This window comes from Ptychodera flava, chromosome 11, assembly GCF_041260155.1.
Source record: "Ptychodera flava strain L36383 chromosome 11, AS_Pfla_20210202, whole genome shotgun sequence".
NCBI lineage: Eukaryota > Metazoa > Hemichordata > Enteropneusta > Ptychoderidae > Ptychodera > Ptychodera flava.
This window is the reverse complement of record NC_091938.1, coordinates 29,629,361-29,645,674: the sequence shown is the minus strand read 5'-3', so window position 1 is coordinate 29,645,674 and position 16,314 is coordinate 29,629,361. Positions and strand designations below refer to the sequence as shown.

The window sequence follows — 16,314 nt, the reverse complement described above, 5'->3', positions numbered from 1 at the left end:
GATTCTGTGACAATTTCTATTACTATGCAAGCAACACAATAACAAGACAAAGAAGTTTGAGCGAGGACCCACAATGTCAGTTAGTTTTTCGTCGACATATTTTAAGGCTATATCGCCCATCAGGCACAATAAATGATTAAAAGTGTATACTGATAACACCGTTGCCAATATAAGGGTTATTTTATTCTTAGCCCGCAATTGAGCGATGCGCTATCTCCTCAATAAAAATAAACTATCACGTAGTCTCATGTGCATGTTTTTTAAAGATGAGAATGGAAAATCGATTGTGGTTCCATATTTACTGAAACCGACTTTTAATTGCGGAAAAATAGGAAACTGACGGTACAGTGCTCTTGGAACTACTTCTGAAGAATTTTTTGAGCGCTACCCAAAAATGTTTACGTAATAGACGTGCATATCTGAAACTCATTGTCATTTATCTTCAGTTTTGGAACCTGCATCTCCATTTAAGCCATGTCACCACAAACAATGCAAATTACCACAACTTACAAGGAATGTGTTCACGCATCAAGTAGTCACACCACCAAGAAACACCGAAATGTATTTTTTCCTAGCATTCAAGAAAATGTTAAAGTAATTCTAATCGAATATAAATGCTGATAGCTTAAGATGCCAAAGGTAAGAAATACTTGATTCAAGTTTTTATGTCAGACAAACATTTCTCATTCGGTATCAATTTGTTTGAAACATAATGCCAAAAATAAAATTTTTACCATTATTCTTAAAAATATGTTAATGTTTCTGGTAATTTATTATATTTTTATTGTTACGTGATTTTCAGAGAAAACAGCACCAAACATTACGTATCATTTATCAATTGTGTGGCACGTTAATGAAATAGACAAACTTTGAAAATAAAGGCCCGGGGAAACTATCGTGTGAATTTTTATGGTTGTGAATTGGTTTTAGTTTGTTTCTGGTTGTTTTCAAATAATGCAGTATCGCTTGACGTGTCCGACTGAATCAACCTACCATAATTAGTCCTGATGTTGTTCTGCTGTAAGTGTGGCGAGACAGTGGCATGTGCGAAACACTCTTACTGTGGATCAAGTTTTGACACAGCTAACTTCAAATTAGTAGATCTTTCTGTGACTTACTTATTGCTCCCCTCGACCTTTGGTACAAGTAATAATCCGGATGTGTTGTTATGCATACAAACACAGTCAATAAAAGTCATCGCCTTTTTTCGTTAATCTAAGTATGCTTTGTGCTTGAGTGAATATATGTGTACATACGCACTTCAATAAACCTATTTTAACAAAGACTTTTTAGATGAAACATTTTCTTCAAAGTTAGCCGTGTAAGTGTTTCTCCTATTTATTTTATGTTTCATATAAGCTTTGTAAAGCCTAAATGTACAGGGAAACAAATACATCCGTGGTCACTTTAGTGTTGATCAAGCCTACTCGATAAAGACAAAAATTCTGCTTGTATAAAGACAAAATAGACCCTGCCAAGGGTTGTAAATGAGAGCTCTTGATTGGCACCCCTTGTTAAAAATTGAGACACAAGATACCACTTCCATTCATGAAAGCTGCTACTCGATAATTAGTTTATTGAGGCAACAGACCTTAATGAGCTCACTGCAATAGCATCAAGTAAAATTGTATGTTCCATGCGGACAGTGTGTCTGGAGAAATTGAAATAAATAATACTTGCACATGGACCGGAGCATGGTAATGTAACATTGTATCTTAATCTTGAACACAGTTTGCCAATCGTTAACTCTCATTTAACCCCAGATAGAGCTAGTTTTTCCTTTGTACAAACATAATTTCTGTCTGTATCAAGTAACCTTGATCAACACTAAAGTGGCCACGGGTGTATAAACCTGCGGGTGTCTAATTTGTTGAAATAACCTTGACGTGTAGAATCGCTTACAAAAACCAATGAATAAATTAGCATTTGGTAGTCCGTTAAGTCTAAAAATTAGAGAAATTTCGTCATGGCTTTGTTTGTATTTGCAGCCAAAACTAAACAAGTTATGAATATAATGAATTTCAGTCGAAATAAGTTTCAATGATTATTGTAAAGTAATTCCAATTTAATTTTTTTTCTGTACTTACGAACATTTAAGCATACATAAGTGAAATCAAGGAAGCCCTTGAAATTATTCACCTTATTTTTACCAAACTGGAAAGTATTCTTTGTGAGTGAATAAATTAATGTCAATTGAAATATTTTTAACATTATGCTTATTTGTAAAATTAGCTTTTGATATATACATGCCTTCATTTTTCCCCGTATTGTTTGAGATCGGAAAATTAGTTTTGCAGTAGGTTCAGAAAACAATTAAAATTACAATTTTTGGATACAGCGAGTGAATAAAAGCCCATAGCATTGATAGAGAACGTAACTTTTGTCGCAAAACATTCATCGCCAGTTTGTTGCCCGAGAAAGAGAGGTAAGGTCTGTACAAAACTTTTAGGCATGAAATATCTTCGTTTGTCAATTGCAATTTTTCAAACTTAAAATGCTAAGCTACCTTCCAAATCTAAGACAAGGTATTTGCAGAGCAAAGAGCAATTACCTGTATGTTTTAGGTTCATACTGTGAGTGTCCTTGCATGTCACAAGACTGCAATTATACGTTATAGAAAGCAGCAGTGTATGACCAGTACTTTTTTATTTTTTATGACGGCAATTCTGCATGTCTTTGACGATGTTTCCAAACTGCACCCTTCAAGAGCGATATAACCTTCCCACTTTTCCGTAACAGCATATGTTCAACAAAATTGAAACTTATTTGGAAGAATGGGGTATTCTAATAATGCTGTTTTAATCAGCAAATTTAAGCTCACCTATATTTCTTTTTTGCAATTCACTAATTCACTTGTTGTTTTGGGTATTTGCTAGTATTGCAACTTTCCGCTAACATTTCATCTTCACCTAACGTTTTTGATAAACTTGTACTATTAAAAGGTCATTTACTCGCAAATTCATTCCGACTGCGTTAAGCAAATGGCTCGATTGATTCAATTTGCTTATGCTTAAATGAATAAAGGTACACGAAGATGGTACATGGAACATGCTGTACAATGGACATTGACTCCTGTTATCCTAAGGTCTTCATTTTCACGTTAGACATGTGTTTAATTATTCAGATACCATTTGTATATGTTTCATAAAATAATCACCGGCGCATGGTTTGCATGTTTTTATACTGCCGAGAAATAGGAGTTGGGCGATGAAATATTGTCAAATTGAATGAACGCCATCCTTTGTGTTCTTACAAGATGGTATTTTTGATGTTCTGCTACTAATTCCCATCTACTATAGAGATAATCAAACTTCGTAATTAATGAAACACGCAAGTAATCTTTCCAATTTTAATTGCGTGAGTACAATTATCTTTGATCTCAACTACATAGGACACACGATAAATTAGCCAGGATGCTGACCATAGTCGCCCTCGTTTCCTGTATGATGTTCACAAGCACATTCGCTGGAAGTAAGTTCATCGTCGTAACAATCTCTATATCTAGGAGAAGTCTTGTAGTTTCATTCGAACGTTTCCTTTAATACCTACATACAAATATAGTTACCTTTTACATAGATACATAGATATCTAGATGCATATATACATACACAGATACACACTTAAATATTTAGACAGATAGATCGATCGACAGACAGATAGATACTCAGATGCACAGATACACACATACATACATACATACATACATACATACATACATACATACATACATACATACATACATACATAGATACATACATACATACATACATACATACATACATACATACATACATACATACATACATACATACATACATACATACATACATACATACATACATACATACATACATGCATACATACATACATACATACATACATACATACATACATACATACATACATACATACATACATACATACATACATACATACATACATACATACATACATTCAGTGTTGTCCTTATATTCAAAAGTAGCAAGGTAATTTAAGAGAGTAGACGGGTGGACTGCGAGAGAGTGAAGCGAGCGAGGGGGGAGAGCGCGAGAAGGGGTGTCCCCCGTCTCGCAAGGCAAAAAATGAAATTTTGGAGTGGAAATGGTGTTGTCTGGTGTCATCTGAGGTGACATTTGACTAATACATTGAACATTTAGCTGAGACTGAAACAGTACTTTTGTATTGTGTCTTAGACGGCTCATATACAACAAAACAAACAAACATGATTTTGTTTTGTTTATATTATTTGTGACATACCGGTACTTATGGTTTTAATCTTAATCTTAATCTTTATTTCTTATATAGCGCATTACATTAAAAATAATCTCAATGCGCTTTACACTTAAAATCAACAAAGAGAGGGATGGAACATAAAATCGTTTTAAACTGACAGTAAAAAAGCAAAGCACTTTGCTTATGGTTTTATTTGCAGTAAAGTCTCCTGCAGTCTGCTCATTTCATTGCTCATTTCCCATTCTTCATTACTAGTCAGTATAACCCTGGACTCACTAAAAAAATGTTAGAATTATAATTAGAAAGAATATATGATAAGTACAATCTACTTTAAATTAATACTAGTAAGCATTCACCATCTAGCCTACCTATATAACTGTTCTCATGATGATATTTAAAAAAATGATATTTAATTCGATCAGAAAAGAGTTAATTAACTTTGGGACCACGCTAAAAGATGGATGTCGGATAAAAAACTTAACTCTTTCAAACTTCATTTATGAATATTTACCAAATGTTATGTTTGTATAGTTCCAAGTGGGGAAAGGGGTCGCGAACTGCTAATCGTACATGTGCCGTCTAACACCTAGCAGTGCGATCCCAAAATTAATATGTCTATAAAAATAATCGAATTATGTTAAAAGTAGCCGGGAAGAAACGCAAAACAGGCGGGTTGTTTACCCGGCACCCGGCTTCTAACGACAACACTGATACATACATACATACATACATACATACATACATACATACATACATACATACATACATACATACATACATACATACATACATACATACATACATACATACATACATGCATGCATGCATGCATGCATGCATAAGCTTACTTGCATGCGTGCTGATGTTGCTTTGTACAACCTTTGTTCAACTCCATGTTTTTTTATTGTAGTTTGTTTTAATTCATAATTAACTGACACCACAATGACTGTATTTTATCCCACTCTGGTCAACAATCAGTATGTAAAGATGGCTGGATAAAATTTGACAAGAATTGTTACTATGCATACGTACATCCCCTGTATACCTATGACGAAGCAAGGACCATTTGCGATGGAATGGGCGGCGATTTGGCAATAGTGGACGACGCCGACGAGAACTTGTTTTTGCAACGTAAGTTGTTAAAGGAAAAAAAATAAAGGAGTTTTTAGGTTAAGTTGTTTCGGCATGATGATAAATAGTAATCTTATTCAGCTTGTGTCATACATAGAAGACATTGTTGACAAGTATAAAGATCAGGAAAGTATTGGACTTTAAACTATAACAATTCCTCTCCCTCTCTTCGCGTATGTCTGTTTTTTTATTTACTTATTTATTGATTTATTAAAAGGCCATTTGTTTGTTTATTATATCTAGCTTTTCATTTATTGTTTTTCATCAGAATATACACAAGGCAGTTATCACATCTGGATTGGGTTGTCTGACGCAGTTGAAGAAGGAAACTGGGTATGGGTGGACAATTCAGGTGTAAGTACGCCAAAATACTTGTTATATAAGATATCTATTATGCAAATGGCGATCGGCCTTTTGCGGCGTGGAAGTTGACATTCAAACTTTTCGCAACACAAAAACTGAACAGGTTGGACCAGTCACAGTCTCTTAATCCCACTGTTCTCAATGTTTGTCTCATCAATATAACACGGTTTTAGCACCTTTTCTCAGGTTCTTGAATCTGGGTAGTCGAAATTGACTGATCTTGCATGGCATATACGAAATACGCTTTCTGTGGATGAACTTTTGAGACAGCCAACTTCAAATGAGTTGCTCTCTCAGTGACTTACTTATTGCTCCCCTCGACCTTTTGTACAAGTAATCATTCGCGCTGTGTTGTTATGCATATAAGCATAGTTAATTAAAAATCATCGCCTTTTGCGTGAATCGCGTGAATCTATGTATGCTTTGTGCTTGAGTGAATATATGTGTACATATGCACTTCAATAAACCTATTTCAACAAAGACTATTTAGAAGAAACATTTTCTTCAAAGTTAGCCGTGTAAGTGTTTCTCCTATTTACTTTCTGTTTCATATAAGCTTTGTAAAACCGAAATGTACGGGGAAACAAAATATACACCTGCGGGTGTCTAATTTGTTGAAATAACCGTGACTTGTAGAATCGCCTACAAAAACCAAAGAATAAATTAGCATTCGGTAGTCTTTTAAGTCTAAAAATTAGAGAGATTTTGTCATGGCTTTGTTCGTATTTGCAGCTAAACTCAACAATTTATGAATACAATGAATTTCAGTTCAAATAAGTTTCAATGATTATCGTAAAATAATTCCTTATCGTAAAGTAATTCCAATTTATTTTTTCTGTATTTACGAATATTTAAGCATACATAAGTGAAATCAAGGAAGCCCTCGAAATTATTCTCCTTATTGTTACCAAACTGGAAAGTATTCTTTGTGAGTGAATAAATTAATGTCAATTGAAATTGTAAATTAGCTTTTGATATATACATGCCTTCATTTTCCCCTGTATTGTTTGAGATCGGACAATTAGTTTTGCAGTAGGTTCAAAAACAATTAAAATTACAATTTTTAGATACAGCATTGATAAAGAATGTAACTTTTGTCGCAACTTTTGTCGCAAAACATTCATCGACATTGACATTCCAACTTTTCCCCCACACAAAAACTGAACAGGTTGGACCAGGCACAGTCTCTTAATCCCACTGTTCTCAATGTTTTTCTCATTAATATAACACGGTTTTAGCACCTTTTCTAAGGTTCTTGAATCTGGTTGGTCGAAATTGACTGTTCTGGCATGGCATGGCCATCTTGATCACCCCTTTAAAATGGTTGGGTAGGGGACTTGGAAAACAGCATTATTATTCAAAGTAACCTTGAGCTACTGTCAACGTACCAATTGTACCATATGTAAGATGCTGTTTGGATCTTTGTGTATATGTTCCGTTCTCTACGTTACCCTCCACTACAATGGAAGGAAACATAGTGGACGAACACAAATCACCATACGCAAACTTAGGTGGCTGCAAATTTTGCCAGGACCAAAGATTAAGTGTACAATTGAAATGTACAAATGAAATTTGTGAAACCAACAAATTTGTCTTGCTTAATTCGGAATCGTCACTGTCTTACAAAGAAGAATCTTAATTCACTGGCCACGTGTGGGGGTTGTCAACCTGATAAAATGGTCATTCCCGAAATTTCCAATCGATATAAGTATGTACGAAAACAAGGAAAGTTATCGCATTAATTTTGATAGACTTATGGCCGATTTTCCCCGTTATCGGCCACACCCACCAAGATTTAACCTGTGTGGCGAAAAATTGTCATCGATACGCTTCAGGTTGTCATATGATAGCTTCAACGATTGCTATCCACCGGCCATGTATGACAACAAGTGATCAATAACTACGCATGACAGTGACTATAGGCATTAGAATAGCTCTTCAGTTCACTTTGGTTTACAAAGACATGTCACTTTGTATGCTTGAAAACCCTGAACGAGGATAAAGTAACTGGGCTCGGGGCCGAGACATGAACTTTGACTCCTCCCTGTCACTGTGCATGACTGTGACAAGGCAATGGGACGATCTTACCGTATTCACTACACGTTTTGCAATTAATGATACTTGTTTGTACAATGCATGATATAAGAACATTAGACATTGTCGAAATAGTTATCATAATTCATTCATTTGTATCTTCATTCTCTGGAGGAAGAATTATTTGTACGTGTAAAGAGAAATTAACAAATTTAAAGTAAATGCTTAACTATCTCTATCATCTTACTTTGACTCATGTCAAAAGTGCATTATTATTCATTTAAAAAAAACGAGCCCATGCAAATTTAGTAGGTTTGCTGTCAAACAAATTGATGATCTTTTGAGATAATGACTGCCATATTCGAATAATAACCCTTGTGTTTGGTATACGCATTTCTTTTTGAACGACAGACATCATTTATTAACTGGAGTGATGGCGAACCAAACAATTCCGGTGGAAATGAGAATTGTGCTCACATTTGGGACAACAAAGATGGGCAGTGGAACGATTCTGGATGCGAAGACCTTCGAGGCTTTGTCTGTGAGAAAGCTTCCTAAAGCAACGAATTAAGTGAGTCATAAAACGTTTAAGATGTCGAAAAAGTGTGACTCGCCCAACATTCGATAGTTTTTCCTCGCTGTGTACCGTTAAAGGTATACGGTCACCTGTAATCTAAATATGCCCATATCTAGTCAAAGTGGCGTTCCTTGGTATTCAAAATGCCCATGTGAGGGCGATGTTTTTAAAAAGCGGCCACCCGCTTAAAATATGTGATTGGTTAGATTTTCTCTTTCCATGGTAACTGTGGCAAAATTGGAACAGGTGACAGTATACCTTCAATGCATTAATGAATATGGTACAAGTCAACGCAAAAGTGTTATCCTTCATGAGGACATCTTCAAAGCCGCTGTCATTCTAGTTTACATATCCATCTCGGTGACATTTATTGGCAGTTTTCACCCATTTAGGTTTCATGATTCTTTCATCTGAGAACATGTAGTAGTGATGCCAATATCAAACTAGTATCTTTTTCTGAGACTAGGCCGAGTAAAATTTTGCGTTAAAAACCAAAGCTAAAACTTTTACAAAATATTTCCTCAAGCAATACAATAGGTTTGTCACATAGGAATTCGTACAAGAATGCAATCGGCTTGTATCTCTATTAAACTGTAAATCGGTAATAAAGTGTATCACGGCATGTTTAATGGTGGCGATCAAGAGCCTCGCATTACTTGTCAACAGTCTACTTGCCACACAGATCGTATTTGTTTTTAAAGAATTTCAGTTATTCTTCCTTTTATTCCATTTTACCTGTATATTATCAAACGACAGAAATTACTGTCATGATTCAACAAACTTACGTATTCTATTTTTGTATTTGCAGGTGACAGGCATGCTCACGTTTTGGACAACCACATTCCTATGTGTGTCTCACGTGTTTTCGATAATTTGTTGAGTTTATCTCTCTTTGATCATACTTTTAGATTAAATTTCGTCTTTCCAAGTAGCATTAGATTCAACGGTAAGATGTATAGGTGAGCTGCTCACAATTCTAAATAGACAGTGAATTTAGGCAATAAGGAAAACGATTCCAACTTATCTTGTAAGCCATTATCGTTTTCCATCGGTAGGAACATTTGAATGGCATTGCGTTCAAGTACAGTTTCCCACACGTTAGCGGTTTGTGATGTCATCGATGAAATGTGTCAGAGGTATCAGAGAACTATAAAGATGGTAAAAACGGCTGTAACATACTTCTCATCCAAAATGAGGCATTCCGATCTCGCCAAATATGTGCATTCTTATTAAAGTAATATCAAAATTACAGCATTGATGAGCTAGTGCAGCTGACTGATCTCCTTACCGTAAAATTGTTTTCGTTGGATGTTCACTCCTCATGCATGACTGAACCTGTGGTTATTCAATTATGGGTCTAAATAAAATGAGCTGTATCTCATGGCCATGTGTATGGTATCTTTATAACTTTACCACATGTCTCTCAAAAGACATTCAGGGAAATATCGCGTGGCTTTAGTGTTGGCCCGTGAAATCTTGTTCTCATGACTAGTCGGGGTAGTCGGTTTCAGCCATACGCGTGGCTGATGCCTGAATGTCACGTTCAAGTTGGATGCAGGAAGGGTGACAGGCTCAATCTATAGACGAAGAGACCTTGGGCAAATCTTATTTGCACAACATGGCTTGGCTTATTCTAAAGCTAAGACATTTTTTGCTTATGAAAAATACGCATCCTTTTGATCCTCGAATAACGACGGTTACCGTCTTCAGTGTCGTCAAGTAGCGTAAACATTCACAGAAGAAATAAAAACGTGATATATCAAGAAAAACGGACAGTCATTTCACTGATATACCCAAAACATATGTAGCAACAGCACACACACATTCGTCCACTATCAAAGCTTTTTTGTTTAATTAAACTTAGCTCTCATCGTAGATGTCCTGTAAGACGTTATATTTGTTTACAGAGAAGGTTATTTATTGATTTATTTATTTATTTATTTATTTATTTATTTATTTATTTATTTATTTATTTATTAAACCTTGTTTAACGAGGGTAGCCTGGTAAGCTTCAATAAAGATGCTTATCTTCCCCAGGGCCCTAAGATGAACATACAAACTGATACAAAGCAGAACAACATGAAACATGACTAACAAAGCTAGAACAATACAATGCGCAGAAAAAAGTGGCCAGGAGTCACCACCTGCACACAGGAGAAAAAAAATGCACAATCACACTAGATAATAAAAACAAATTTGACAAGAAAACTTAAACTCACAAACACAAAAATTATACCCAATAAGCTTTCAGGTAAGCAGTTTTAAAACTGCTCAATGAGTAACTAGATCTTATATTTAAATTGACATTATTCCACTGATTGGCACTATCTACAGTAAACCCTTTTCGATAAAAATCCTTATTTGTTGCAGGAACCACTAACAATTTTTGCATCTTAGATCTTGTAACTCTTTTATGATCAATTTCGGTAAAAAGACTTGTCATATATTGCGGTGCAAGATTATTTAAACATTTAAAAACCATACAAACATTCTTATAAACTATTCTATCTGGTAATGGCATTTTATGCATTGTTTTAAATAAATGCTCGGTCGAAGCATTATACCTTGCATCACACATCACTCTGATAGCACGTTTCTGAATCTTATGCAACCCTTTCATAAACGGTGATGCTCCCCATAAATGACAACAGTAATCCAAGTGTGGTAAAATACAGCTATTATAAAACCGTTTTCGTATATTCATAGGTAAAAACTGTCTTATTCTCTTGAGCAAAGCAATATTACTATTTACTTTTTTAAAAATCTTGTCACAGTGCTGCTTCCATGACAGATTTTCATCGACAAGCGTACCAAGAATCTTTTCACAGTGTACTGCTTGCAGTTCCGTTTCACGAGGATTACAGTCTAAAGTTTGTTTATTCAAATATGTACGTTTTTGTTTCGTTGTTACAATCATTGTCTTTGTCTTGTCGCAATTAATGACCATTCTATTATTCTTACACCAATTATAAACATTATTTAAGTCATCTGCCCTTTAGTGGAACAAACATGAGACAGTCTTTTGCATCTTCAATGAATATCTACCACGTAAAATATGTAATTTATGATTTAAACCTAGTGCGAGTATTTTTTGTGTTGTTTTCCTCATCGATAGTTTAAAAGCAAGTTCAACTCTAAAGTCTTGTTCTAACTGTTTAATTTTTCTCACGGCGTTTCTGGGTCTGAGTTTACGCTCTGCAAAATACAGGAGATTGGCCCGAGAAAACTGTGTGCGTCCACACGCGTTAGTTCAGTCTGGTTCCGTGACCCATTTCTACCACTGGCTGCGCTGCAATGAAAATAGCGTCAGGTATGGGGTATTGTAGGCATGACTATCATTGGTCAATAGCATGGGTGCAGTGATAGCGTGGAATTTATTTCCAACTTGGAGCTACCGTCTAATTTAGATCACGTGTGCCTATGGAATAATTTTTCCTCCATTGTTTCCCGAACCAAGCATCCTATATCGACATTGAATGAAAAACGAAAATCATTTATTTTTGAGATATTGCCGTACATGGCAAAGGTCACTATGATAACAAGTCAAATCTAAAAAATATCGTAGACTATAATCGTCATTTCACCACTAAATACCATAATAGAAGAACAGAGTCGGAGACTTAAAGAGAAGCCGTGCAAACAAATTCAACGTTCGCTGTTTCGTCATCTAATTTCCGAGCTTGCCACTGTACAGATGTGCTGATCACATGTTTTTGTCAGGTGACTGTGCTCATTAATATGCAGTCAAAATTCTGACTGAAACATCAGACCATACCTGACCCTTTTCGTTAGCAGCGCAGCCAGCGGTAGAAATTGGTCATAGGACAAGGTTACTGACACAGACCTAAACGCCCTCTACGGTCATATTGGGTAACAGCAACAACAACAATGGCGGACGTCGAGCACACTATAGCGACATGTCTCCAGTCGACAACACTAATCCCTGATATCCATTTGCATTAGGAAATTACTGTAAACGACTTACAGAACTTACCTGAGCACAAGAGAATGAATCACCGTCCAATCATTTTGGTAACAACGTCATTTCTTATCACGTTAACTGTGCTGTAGCGAATCCCAGACCCCAATACAATTTATGAGTGTGTCAAGTAATAACAATAGGTAAAAGTTCGCAATATCTTAGACGGGAACGTCCTCTATAAAAGGAGGATTATCGTAAAAGTATGTTAAAAAGCCACGCTGCTAATCGGACGTGCCGTGTTTGATGTCAGACCCACAATTTTGCCATGTTTTTGGCGTTCATTGTCAATCTTGCTTATTATATCTGTGAGTATATAGCGACTAAACTTGAATCGAAAATAAACTGAAAAAATCTGTCATTTTTTGGTCGGAGAAAGCATAATGTCTGAAGGTTCCAAGACAAGAAATTGACCTTTTTAATCTAACAATTCTCTGGTGCTTAATAAGCTCACAACCCCGTAAATTATACATTTTCTGAAAGCCTAGATATAGGGAAACATTTTCGTAATCACATTGTCACCATTGTTTAAATAACTATCACATGACAAGTGATTTGAATAACCTTTCAAAAATCGGTTTTCCCTATGTTTTGTCTCAATACTTCAAAATATCTGACTTAAACTTGTTGGAATGCAAACTGCCACAACGCACTTTCAAAGTATGTCTAAGATTTTTAATAACTTGCTTAGTTTTTTTTAGCACAATTTTAAAGAAATTTACTAGAGTTATGCAAATTACCTGTCACGTGATAGTTATGTAAACAATTGTGACATTATGGTAACAAAAATGTTTCCCTATATCTTAGGCTTTCCGAAAATATATAATTTATGGGGTTCTCAGCTTATGAACAACTAGAGAATCGTTAGCTTAAAAACGTCAATTTTTTGTCTTTGAACCTTAAAATGTGTTTCCTGTACAACCATTTGATGCCTCTTGCATATGTCACGAAAGTGCTCATCCTGTTTATTCAAATTTGTAATACGGTCTAGGCGATGCTATGAGAATTCAAAACCTTCAACTCAGTGTACACAAATGCTGCGTCACTAATAATCTCTCTATTATGCACCCAGGGTCCTGTAGCTTCCCCTTTAAGCCCCGAAGAAGTAACAATTGCTACGTTGGTGTTTGGGTAATCGAAAAATATAAAAAGTTACAAAAGTAAGGAATTTTATCTCCTGCAAACGTTCATACAGCGCCGCCTGTGGCGGGGGTCAAGAGGTCATCGTGTGGGCTTGTACCATCCTCTTTTGGCCTGAGACGTCCTCCAGGCAAGACTGCCATTTCGGCAGCTGGACCTTATCTGATCTTTAACAACGGTAACGGTATTTATAACATTCCTTTCTTCACAAGAAACCATGCCCCTATCCGTGTAGTACTTTTGGGGCATTCTTTCATACGCCGTCTAGGAAAATACACGCGCCGTAACTCACTCATTTTTTCTGTTTGTTCGAAGCGTGTTTGTGAGGGGTACCAGCGGAGGTTACTTTCTCGGAGGACATCGTACGTGAGAGACGTTTCGCCAGATTTTGTATTTTCGGCATCGGTACAAACGATCTCTGCAGTGTGCATGGTTCACAAGAGGCTATTGCTCATAGGGGTTTTTTTATTCATGCAGAATTTCCATCGGCATTTCAACGTTCGGGTATTTTCATTAGTTGTAAGCTAAGTTTTGCATCGTGCCCGGGGCCGTGTACAGAAAACATCCGGGACTTCAATGCACGTGCAGACGCCCTGTACAACAACTTGAGGGAGGCTTTGGCGGGAAATCCCTTTGTGTTTCCTGGTCACATGTCGGGTTATGGCGTTCATCGCTACAAGTATTCTACAGTGACGGGGTACTAACGCGCCGTGTATGCGCCGGGATTATCGGAGTGTACGAGTGTACGTTGTGCTTTACTTCGCGCTTGTCGAGCATTGGGGCATCATTTTAATTTTTTTTTAAAGTTTTAGCTGTGGTCGAAGTGTCGACAGAGTGGCATCAAACCAGGACATGGGAATCATATGTGTGAATCTTGCTACATACTTCTCCCCACGCGGCTTGTTCAAGTTGTTGCTGTGCTTACAGCCCATTACAGGTCCCCAATGTCGGTTGTTGCTGTTTTTACAGCTTGTTCATTTTCCACTTTGGTGGAATGTCAGCTGCTCTCGTAGCGCTGTTGTTTTTTTTCCCACATTGTTGGGTTCAGCTGTGTTATTCAGCTTGTTTTTTCCCTCAGTTGTAGGGCCCCTTCATTGTTGGGACCGGCTGGGCATGCAACTATGACATTTTGGCTGCGGAAGGGGTGGATGTATTTTCAGGGCAGCGTCCCTGAGTGGATTCTCCATGCCTTGGATCTTGCTACCACTCAACCAGAGCTTTTCTTTTCCTCATCACCTGTAGTCGTGCACATGTCCAATTGAGGGAGCGTTGCAATTTCAGTTTTCTGTCTTAGATTTGCAGTAGTTTAGCATGTGACCAGCTGTCGTAAGTTTGGAACGGTTTGGTTTATTGTAAACTATTCAGTGGAAGTCAGGTAATTTCCTTTTGCTGCCTAGTTTTCTTTTCTTGCTCATAGCCATGGCTCGAAGCAAAAAGGTAGCACAGAAGAGGCAGCTAGCTCCAGTGCCTCAAGTAAAAGAGCAGTTACAGGTATGGTTCCTGCCAATGGTAGTTGTCTTCAGCAGCAGGCAGTTAACAGCATCATTGTCATCAGCTTCTACAACAGTGGCAAGGGCTTCAACTCAGCTTGAGATCCTCACAGTCAAAACAGCCTACTTGAGATACCACAGCATCAACAACAGGCATATCTGCAGAACACTATCCATAACACGGTCCTTTTAATCAAAAGGCAGATGTAGAGTCACGCTGACATCACTCCATGTAGGTAACAATTACCTTATCCACAAATGGGGCTAAAGTAAGTATATAATACCTGTTTTCACCTACAGGCAAAAACAGTTTGTTAAGGCAAATGACGTTTGCACTTCTTTTGGAGCATTCATATGCTGTCAGTCTGAGGGATTCTACGCGAAGTAATTTCTGTCAGTTCAAATTTATGAGAGCAATAGTAGTAGAGATATCATAAATTCGCGGTGAACTTCATGTCCGCGAGAGACTTGTCGCCCAACATTGGGTTACAACTAGTGTGCTTTTTCATTACCATTACTAGTTATGTGTACAAGATCGGCCAGTTCACATTTGTCAAGATTGTACTTCATAAAGTTTGCTTGCTGTACATTTCATTGCTGTGGTCGAACTTTTGCTGCAACAAAGTGGCGTCAGACTGAGTCATGCGAATTATGTTTGGCAGCCTTGCTTATTGCTTCCCATTAAGCTGGATTTTGCTGGGCTTACAGCCCATTACAGGTTCTCAATGTGGGGTGTTGCTGTGTTACAGCATTTTCACTTTTTCCCTTTTTGGAATTTAGTGTGTTTTTCAGCTGGGTTTTCCCCTCATGGTTGGATTCGGCTGTGCTGGTCCACTATGTTGGTGTTGCTGTATGTTCAGCTTTGCATTTTTCCTTGTGGAATTTCCCTCATGGTTGGATTTGGCTGTGCTGGTCCAATATGTAGGGTGTTGCTGTGGGTACAGCGTCTTCCCTTTGTGGAATTTGTTTCCCAGCTGTGTTTTTCCCCACATTGTTGGATCGGCTGGGTCAGCAGCAGTGTCATTTTATCCGCTTGTCATATGTGGGAGGCAGTGTCAGCATGTTACTGCCCGGCTCCTTTAATGGTTTTCCCATGTTTGATTCTGTCTGCCACTCAACCTATTAGCTATGTAATAGGTATAATGCATCCACATTATTGAGACTGTCGAATTCTTTTCTGCCTAGTTCTCCCTTTGTTTTCACCAACAGGCATGGCTCATAGAAAAAAAAAACTGTACAAAAAGAAGAAGGCAGCTAACATCATTGCCGCTCAGCATATTCAAATCCTGCATCAGACACTAGGGCTACAAGGCAACAATCAACAACATCAACTTTACAAAATGGACATATTTTAGTGTTTTCAGTTA

The 16,314-nt window shown here is 37.1% G+C and overlaps 1 protein-coding gene across 1 annotated transcript; it reads left to right on the top strand.

The window, feature by feature from the left end:
* Positions 1–2,288: 2,288 nt before the first annotated feature.
* LOC139144041 (perlucin-like protein) lies at positions 2,289–9,721 on the top strand. The gene is made up of 6 exons (XM_070714690.1): positions 2,289–2,425; positions 3,392–3,471; positions 5,212–5,364; positions 5,633–5,718; positions 8,173–8,332; positions 9,147–9,721. Exons 2-5 carry the CDS (start codon positions 3,414–3,416, stop codon positions 8,317–8,319), a joined length of 444 nt encoding a protein of 147 aa, XP_070570791.1. The 5' UTR covers positions 2,289–2,425; positions 3,392–3,413; the 3' UTR covers positions 8,320–8,332; positions 9,147–9,721.
* Positions 9,722–16,314: the final 6,593 nt, after the last annotated feature.

Excerpts from the sequence above, each read along its gene's own strand:
- LOC139144041 (XM_070714690.1), top strand. The coding sequence starts at position 3,414 with ATGCTGACCATAGTCGCCCTCGTTTCCTGTATGATGTTCACAAGCACA. Across the intron at positions 3,472-5,211 it reads CACAAGCACATTCGCTGGAA|TATGTAAAGATGGCTGGATA; the intron begins GTAAGTTCATCG and ends GTCAACAATCAG. Across the intron at positions 5,719-8,172 it reads TATGGGTGGACAATTCAGGT|ACATCATTTATTAACTGGAG; the intron begins GTAAGTACGCCA and ends TTTGAACGACAG.